Here is a 9,771-nt window from a genome sequence, read left to right on the forward strand (position 1 = left end):
TTGTATTTCTCAAAGGAAACTAAATATTTCATTTATAAAGTTAATAAACTTAGTAGAACCATTATCACCAATTTTACATCCATTGCCTTTTAGTTGCTAAATTTTGGTATTTTCCCCTCTGTCTATTCACAATAGTAAACTTAAAAACAATCGTTAAAATGCCAACAGTTTAAAAAATTCCGAATACGTAAAACATCTTATTGTACATAGAATTGTGAAGGTAAACGGAGCGTTATTTCAAAGAAGCCTGCAGATAGGAGCCCTTGTCTTCTTGGTGTGGCGGAATTCCAGTCCCATTTTATAATGCTGAGAAAGCAGTGCTCATTTATGTACCGCAGAATGAAGACTCTCTACTCTCTTTCCCTGCTCAGCCTTCCCTTGGTCTCAGGAAGAGTCCAGTCTTTCTCCTTCATCAGTATCTGTGGATGCTTCCGTGTGTGAGTGGCGTGAAGGGTTCTGGGGAAAGGACTTCAGCACAGAGGTGGATTGGATGGGAAAGGATATTTTTCTCATCATCCTCGGATGAGGATGATGATGATGATGATGATAACTTACCTTATTATGTTTGGAAGTTAAATGTTAGTTGAGTTAAATTTATGGATAAGGAATCTCTCATTTTTAAAATGTCGTAGAGAAAATAGCCAAAATTAATGACACAATTTTGTAATAGCTTCATAGCTCTGTCTTTCTGATTACTCAGTCCTTTCCCTCTTGTGCTAGATAATAAATACGTGCTGGGATTACAAATGCAGTTGGTTTTTGTCAGGTTTGGTTTGTCCCTTTGTTTATTTGTTTTGCAGCAGAGCCAATCCTTCTTGTAGCAGTACAGAAGATCGCTTAATGTAGAAAGAATGGTAAACATAAACTGTGATTGAGTCAGCCTAAAATCGTGGTGTTATCTGATGTGGGACATAGAGAGGAAGAGTTTGTAACTGGGAGTATATTTAAGTATGAAATTACCTCATTTAGGTAATATTAGTGCATTTGCAGTTTTATCAAATATTACAAATAGTCAGTATAAAAAATAATTAGGGTACCATTGTCTTCTGATTTTGGTCAGCTATTTCAAAGTCAAAATTTAGTATCTAAAGTTACCATTGAATAAAATACATATGCTGCATATATTTGTATATCTATTTATGTAGATAGAGATATATGTAACATAGAGATATACTAATATATGTACTTATAAAATTTATCATTTAAAATCATAATTTTGTGTCCTGAAGCATGGATTGTAATTACTGTAACAAAATCACATTTAAATGGACTGGCTATAAGAGAACTTCTCCCAGAACAACTGTACAAACTATGTTTATTTATCAGATTCCAGTGGAATATAAAGTCTCTAGTACAAATTTATTTTTCTGAACTTCCTAACGATAACCTTCTCTACAATATTCATCCATCCTTTTCAAAGAGGTGACTGTTATGTTCATGAATTTTAAAAACAAATATTTTCCGATACATTCAGGGGAAAGCTGTGAAGTCCCTTTCATTTTGTGTTTGGAAATGGAGGCACATTTAATCTTGCCTGAAACATGAGCTGGATGAATAGTGTGGTTCTGCTCCAGAATATATCCAATAAATTAGTGCTCTAGGGGCTTGTGAAATATACTATGTTGGCTCTACCATAATGTAATTTCCTGATCATTTTCTTCTGTGTAATGTGAACATGTCTTATAACTGCTTTCATGTAAAACCTAATCTCCAGAGGCCATTGTAAGTTTATATGAATATTTGTGCTAGAGGTTTTATAAAAAAGTATTCTGTACTATTCTTGTCACACTCACCTGTGACCCCTGAGAACAACTTTTTCCTGAGACACCTAATTTTTCCTTATCCTTGTGTCACTTGTTAATGACTAGGAGTATTTGCTTACAAAGAGGACATTTTGGAAAGAAATAGAATGTGTGCTATGCAAGGCTATGGAATGATATTAAACATTTGCAGCCAATTGGAACATATGTATGGACTTTTAAAGGCAGAATATTTGCGTTTAGAACATTACTGTTTTATATAAGGATAAATGGGTACTCAGTAAAACATGCTATTATTTGGGGAGGTTACTGCATAATAGTTTATATTTAAATGATCATTTTATGCTGTGCGTGGTAATATGGCGAAATGACATTTCCTGCTCTGGATTTTTTTTTTTTTCTTGATGCATCTTTCCATATTAACCATATGCAACTCTGTAGTAGAAATGTTAATTTTGCAAAGGGAAAATGAATAGAAGCCTAATTCTCATACTGAACTTTGGCCAGAAAAGCACATTCCATATTGATAATTATTTATTGTAATAACTAGAAAAATATTTTTAAAAATTCTACCTTTATAGTATAATATGTCAGGAAGTAGTCATAGAGAACTACAAATTATTATAAAAGTCAGTTGCAATTAACCCAAGAACTGGTAAGTTAAAAGAAAAGTCTAGATAAATCTTTGTTAAGAGAAATCTTATCAAGATTTCAGTGAGAAATGTTTTCAGGTCTGTTTCTTAAAAAAAGAATTGTTCATGACACTACACATTTTATTCCCAGATGCTTTGCCTGACTAATGTTGACCAGATTGTCCAGGAAACACAGGTGAGATCCTTGTTACCTGTCGCATTCTTCAGCACTTAAGTGGGCATAGTCTTTTATAAATGAATTTTTAATTTTTGTTTTACTAGCTTATTTGGCTTGTGGAAATTTTCCGTTAAAACTTGCTCAATGGTAAAGACTGGGGTTCAGTTTGGCTAAGTGAATTTCTAGTTCCCAAGTTTAGACATATTTCTGGTTGTGACATTTCCAATTCATACAGTAAGAGCAATGGGAATGTGGTTGTGACTGTGGAGTCCCTCTTGGAGTCATGCCTGATATCATGTGCATTTTTACAAATACTCCCCAACGTGAAGACCGTAGCTTGATAAGAATGTCCTCATCCTTGACCTCCACATCCTCATAGGAGCAAAGGTGATCCATTTTGCCTTGCTGAAAGTGGATGAACAGGACTGTCTCACTGTTATCTAAAATGAATGAACCCACTATAAAAGGTAGCAAAAGACTACACATGAAATATTCATGGTATTCCTTTTGTCAGCAACCAATTACTCTTCTTGGTTGCGGGGTTTGTTTGGTTTTTTTTTTGAAGTTTCAAATGAGTATTTGATTCCTGCATTTTAATTGGATCAGAAAGTGTGTTTCCAGAGCAGAATAGCACTTTAGCAATCTGTTCAAACAGCTGGAAGCATCAACCATTTGCTTAAGGTTTGGCACAGAAAAATTATTCTGCTCTTAAAAGTTCTAAAAACGGCCACTGATTTATTTGTGGGTAGTAAAAATAGGGTCTTGTTTATTTTAAATTTCATATTTAAAAGATAATAACTGGGACAATCATTCAGGGTTTTCCCTAATGAATTTCATTCTGAATCAAAGAAAATGCTTTTCATGCATCATTTCTTTACCAAATTTAGGATCCCTTTCCTGTGTTGCAAAAATTGCACAGATGCCTCACTGGAAACAATCAATAGCACAGTGTCGGGCACACGCTTTGTCTTCTGTGTTGTGTCCTGAACTGACCTGCCTGAAGGTGCATTGTCCCACAATCACCCTCTGCTTCTCTTTCTGGATCTTAACTTCTCTCTCTCTTTCTCTTCCTCCCTCCCTCTCTGTCTTCCTTCTTCCCTAACCTCCCTCGCAGTTGTTGACTTTAAAAAGTTCATTTATCATGTAACTTTGGACACCTAGCTGTTCGGAAAGTTAGGATATCTTTAGAAAGGGATAAAGAAGGACATGGTTAATCTCTCAGAAGCACGATCCACAATGGTGCTAAATGTTATATCAAGCTCTGGAAGCAGGAGAGTCGATCTGAGTCATTTTTCAATTACCAGTTAATTTCCCAAATATTCACATTTCATGGGACATGTTACATATTATAGTGTTTATTTTTTACTTAACCACATTGTAGAAGTCAAATTTAGAGAAAAGTCATCTCCTGGGAGTTTGCGTACTACAGGAGATGGCACAGGGTTTGCCAATGTGATGAGTAAGTCAGTTTTCTGATAATGACTTTCTTTGTCTTAAAATAAGTCGTATTAATTATAGAAGGTTTGGAAAACACAGCTAAAAGTAAAAGGTAAGTATAAATCTGTTATAATCCACCACTTAGGCACAAATACTAACAATCTGGTGCATAACCTTTCAGTGACTTGTCATTTCTATATGTAGTAAATTCATGTGCATATATGTGTGTTGTGTATTAGATTTACAGAATGAATATATACACGCGGAATGTCGCCTTTTAAAAAACTTTATGCTTTTTTCTTTAGTTCCCTTTCTGAAACAGATGACTATGTCATAATGTCATAGAAATGTCCTTCCATGCTTTGGCTAATTTTTCTTTCTTTCCACAAGCATTACAAGAAAAATAAATCCACGAGCAAAGAATAATTTTATCAAAATTTAGTGGCAATGCATCATTCACACGTTAGCCAACTCCTTGCTACGTTTCCAGGATGAGATTTAAGTCACCCTATGACCTCAGGGTACCTGTTCTTGGTACTCGGTAAACGCTTTCTGCTCTAGCAGGCCTATCCTTCGAACTGCTGTCAGCACAACCAAACAGGGAGGCCCCTTTGGAGAGATTGTGACCTGCGTGCTCTTGGGCTGCTCGCGGCCTTCCACACCACCAGCAGTCCTTTGCCGCGTGTGAAGGCCCTGAGGTAGAGCGCCGGAAGAGATTCCTCCTGCTCACGGCTTCTCAGCTCTTTTTAGGGGAGGATATAAAATTTTATTTTCCCTTTGTATTTCCTGCAGGAAGATAACATATGGCTATTCCTACCCAGAGGAAAAATATATTTTCCAATAATTTGGATATTGCCCGATGCATTACATTTAAATTACAATGCTCCCTGTGTATATAGACAGTAAAAGTAAGCAAGAAAACTTACAACACATTTCTTTTTTTAATATATCAAAAATGTTTCCAAGGCAATGATATTAAATTGATTATCCCTCAGTCCCTGATATACCTTCTAATAGGAAGGTACAGAGAGGGCAGAAGGGCTCGTCCGATCAGCGGCTCAGGTGTTCTTCATACTGAGGTGGCTGCTAAGACGCGTTTTTTTTTTTTTTCCCTAAGGGTAAAGAGTTAATACGTTAATTTTATTTCCAATAGACAAAATATGCCCTATGCCAATTTTCTTCCCTAAGACCCTTCCTGCGTACGTATAGAAATAGAGCGAGCCGAAAATATTTAATCTATCACATACGATCCTTCTATAATAAAATCATTAGATTCTAGTCACACTAAGATGAATTGAGAGCAAAGGGGAGAGGAATCATTGATAAACTTGGTGATAACTATTCTGCATGTAAACTGGCACTTACATATAAATTAACCTTATGTTTGAAAAGATTTTTATGCGTAAAGTGAACCCAGTAAAACAATGGATAGGCCATGTTCGGCAGTTAAAATAGAACAGTTGACTAGGTTGCATTTATACTGAAAATGCCTTAAGTAAAATTTCTTAAAAGGTATTTGTTGTCTTCAGACCAAGAAAATTTGTATACATTTTGTATGTGTACAAGTATGCACAAAAACTACCATTTATTCCATGATTGCTTGCACCAGCCTTTAAGATAATTGCTTCCTGATTTTAATAAATTTGACTTCTGATTATTCTGTGTTTAGTATCAATCAAGTTATTTTAAAAATGTAAACTTTGTCATAAAATCTCTGCTGCAAATGCAATAATCATGAAAGGAGTCCAGTTCTTTTAGAGAAACTATTAATATATAAGTGAATAAAAAATTAGTAATATTGATTATAAATGAACAGCAATATTTAAATTATGGGAAAATACAGGATTAGGAAAATATATGAAATAAGAGGTAAACAGCAAAGCAAATGTGTGTATATAATCCAGATATCTTTCCAGTGTTTTGTCCAAGCAAGAATGACCAATAAAAATATTTGGTTCTCCAGTGTTTTTTTTCTATGATATGCCCTTCAAGTGAATTTTTAAAAAATAAGAGTGATAGAATAGGCACATATGTAGAAAACATTTAGCTATTTTTGTAATAATTAAAGCACACTTTTTGACATTTATTTGAACGTTACAGAAAAGAAGAAAAAAAGTAGAACCCTAGCATTAGCAATGACCCTTAGAAATCATTTCCTTCTGTTTTAGATATCCTAACTGTACAAGATAAAAATCTTTCAAAGTTCTTCATTCCATTCAGAGTAAGGGCATTAACAGCATTTTCCCACAATCCATTCAGTGTCAGGACATTTCTTCTTCTCTTACTGTCGAGATAAAGCTTTCCTCTTTTCTTTGTGGTAGGGTTAATAAGGCTGTCTGTCCACAGGGCTTTGCATGATACCCTTTCACTGTTAAATGAGGACAGTTACCAAAACATACTGAACTTACCTCAAATTCATTATTTTTAGTTCTTGTAATATTTTAGTATAATTATTATAGTTTATCTTTTTTTCTGTGTGATGCCCTTGTAATTCTGTGTTCCATATTTAGATCTTTATGGAATAATTGTATGAGTTTGTCTATTGATAAGTAAAGTAAAAAATGTTACTTTGAACATCCTACATGCATGTTTTGTTTTTGCTTTTGAGGAAGATTAGCCCTGAGCTAACATCTGCTGCCTATCCTCTTATTTTCTTTGCTGAGAAAGACTGGCTCTGAGCTAATATCCATGCCCATCTTGCTCTACTTTATATGTGGGACGCCCAACACAGCATGGTGTGTCAAGCAGTGCCATGCTGCACCCAGGATCCGAACTGGCAAACCCCGGGCCGCCAAAGCAGATGTGCGCACTTAACCCCTGCGCCACCGGGCAGGCCCACTACATGCATGTTTGTATTCGGCTTCATATTGTGTCATCATTTCCATAATGGTAGTAGCCTCAGGGCAGGCGAATTCATGCTATAGTTCCCAAAACTAATTGCTATTTCCTAATCTTCAAAATTAACAGCTTTTATATAAACCATAACTCCACAGCTTGTTAATAATGTTATTATGTAATGTGAAATTGAATAAAAAGCTCTTTAAGATATTTCAACTTATAGAGTCTTTAACTTGATATTTAAATAGTTTGTTATTCTGGAAGGATTTATTATTTCCAAAGTTAAGCTAGTTATAATCTCCACTATATTTTTCTTCTAAGTATATTTAGTCTTGTCTATATTAGTACTTCCTGAAACTTGAGCTTCAATATAATACAATTACATCTTTTTTCTTTCAAAGGGCATACATTATTGAAAATACAAAAAGAAATTAAAAACTTGTTGCTATCCAGTTTCACCAAAATAAGCTAAGCCCTAAACCGAACAGATATATCTCACAATAATTAAAGTGATTTTGAAATGTCTTTCTTAGAATATTCCAGGTAAAGTATGACAGTGACATCTATTTTTCAGTAGTTTCCAAGGTAGTTGTTTTCTACAAATAGGATACACATCTATCAACTACTAACAATCTTCAAACGTTGTATAAATCCCTTGTTCAGTAATCCTCAAAAATTATTGTTTGTGCCAAAAAGAACTTGACTTATTCAGATTATCAAGTACTTTGAAATATTTTCTTAAATACAATATCTCTACAGTATTTTGCCTACTTTTATGACATAAAGTTATCCAAATCTGTTCTGCATCAGCATTTTGGTGTAGAATATTCAGCAGTTAAGGGAGAATCTATATTTCCTGATTCATTTGTGCCATGCATTTTATAAGCCCCAGCTTCTAAACATGTAGTTGTTTTTGAATGGAAAGGAGAAAAGTTACTTTTATTTCATATTTATAAAATTGTGTACTTCTCAAAAATTATTTTTCATCTTTGTCAAGGATAGACTTTATAGATATATCTTAAATCCATGAATACTGAGAACCCATATTAGAGGAAAAACATTTTCACAGCTTGATAATTAAATACTTTTTAAATGGCTTTTTTATAATTTTCTTTCAAAATCATGTTAACTATGGAATGCCCTTGTGAGTTATTGTCAGTTTCCATATTTATTTCATTTGTTCTGTGGATGAAGAACTAGTTAATGAAGACGAGCCATAGTCTTCACTATCATTATATTTATAATTAAATTTCATAAGATTTTAAGATGATACAAAACTCCCAAGAGAAGATATAAAAAAGTAGCAATCACTTAGATTTTAGATGTGATGAACAAATTTGATCTAATATGTTCATATTTTGAAAATCAGTATGAATATTTGTTAAAACTGAAATGGTATGTATTAATAAATAAAATCATTTTTTTTCTCTTAACTTGAGAATGTAAACATGGAAACCAAAGCAGGGGAAAGTGCCATTCTACAATTTGGCTTTGACTTGCATAACTATTTAGGCTTATTACACTTAGATTCCTTTTTAAAATGAAATTCTTTTATATGTTCACCAATTTAGAAGCACCAAGCAACATTTGAAGAGCTGATGTGCACGTCTAGATAGTTTTCAGCAGTCTATCTTATATTTTATAGCAATAACCTCCTGCCTGGCTGCTTATAGTTCAGTAACTTCTAGATTGCTAGCACAATGATCTTATTAGATTTGTGTTTTTTTCTTTTTTTCCTTTTTTTTTTTCCCTTTCATTTCAGAGGCTGGAGTTAATCTGAAGAGCATCACTTCTCTCCCTCCTGAAAAAAGTTGCCACTGATATTTTTACTGGATAAAATTAAAAAATGTTTCAATTCACAAAGGCTAATTGTTGAACTGGTATCCTAGAAGAAACTGTCCACAGGAGCCGAAGCAGAAGTCTCTGATGCTGGTGGAACAGGCTCCGACAGGCCATGGTTCATCCCCTTTTAAAACCAAATTTTTTTTCTTCCGGCATACAAGTATTTTTTTTAAAGAAGGAAAGAAAAAAGCCTACATTGGCATTGAGTTCTGTATCAATCCATGTTACCTTGCCACCCATGATTTAAGACTGTAGAATCTTGAATAATCTATATCACTTTAACAAATAAATGTTTTACTATGACAGAATTTGCACATTGCCTGGTTTGTGGAAATATCAATTGCTTTCAGTATGAATGGTGAAATGATGACTCTAAGAACTAATCATATTTTTTACGTTTATGTCGTACAAAACCTTTAGGAGATCACAATTTGCTTTATAATATGGGAGCAGTTTCTTCCATGACTGAAGTGCACCCACTTCTGGGGGAGACAGCACAGCTGTTTTTTAAACAGCTTTACAGCAATTCTATGCTTCAGTGTAAGCAGAAATCGATGAGGGATCTCTTCTCGTAGCGGAACGTCAGAAAGTATCAAGGCAGGCGTGTTGTAATTAATCCAAATTGATTCAATGCTTTTCTGAAGGGCCAGAGCAAAGAGGTGTTAATAATTGCAGGCCTTATGTTTCATTTCAAGTGCCCATTTCTCCAATTTTGCACAATTCCAAGGCAAATAAAGAAGAAAATACATCTGCTTTAACTCAAGCATAAATAGGAATAACATATCTTTGGTGGCTAATAGATGTTAATAGAGTCATATGTAAGAAGTTTCCAAGCCTGACATTTAAGAGCTGGTCCTGGTTCAAAGTCTAGAGCTGAACTAATGTAGCCAGTTACCCACTCTACTCTTCCATATTCTCACAGGAGAAATATTATCAGAAAATTTGAACATGCATGTAAGCTTATCACTGTACATGGTGTAAGCAGAACGTTCAATTAAAAATATTATTAGTAACATTGTTATTGGCCATTGAATTCAGATTCTCCAAAACATTAGAGATTTTATTTCTGTTCCTTGACAATTCT

The 9,771-nt window shown here is 34.2% G+C and overlaps 1 protein-coding gene across 9 annotated transcripts in view; it reads left to right on the plus strand.

The window, feature by feature from the left end:
* LRFN5 (leucine rich repeat and fibronectin type III domain containing 5) overlaps positions 1-8,992 on the plus strand; it is a 248,990-nt gene extending 239,998 nt beyond the window's left edge. For all 9 annotated transcript variants that reach the window (XR_011441101.1, XR_011441100.1, XR_011441102.1 and 6 more), the window contains 2 exons: positions 2,544-2,588; positions 8,608-8,992. Coding sequence is in view for 6 of the 9 variants with exons in the window: in XM_005603451.4 (XP_005603508.3) it covers positions 2,544-2,560 (17 nt within the window). In the remaining 3 variants the exon portion in view is untranslated. The remainder of the gene's footprint in view (positions 1-2,543; positions 2,589-8,607) is intronic.
* Positions 8,993-9,771: the final 779 nt, after the last annotated feature.

This window comes from Equus caballus, chromosome 1 (genome assembly GCF_041296265.1).
Source record: "Equus caballus isolate H_3958 breed thoroughbred chromosome 1, TB-T2T, whole genome shotgun sequence".
NCBI lineage: Eukaryota > Metazoa > Chordata > Mammalia > Perissodactyla > Equidae > Equus > Equus caballus.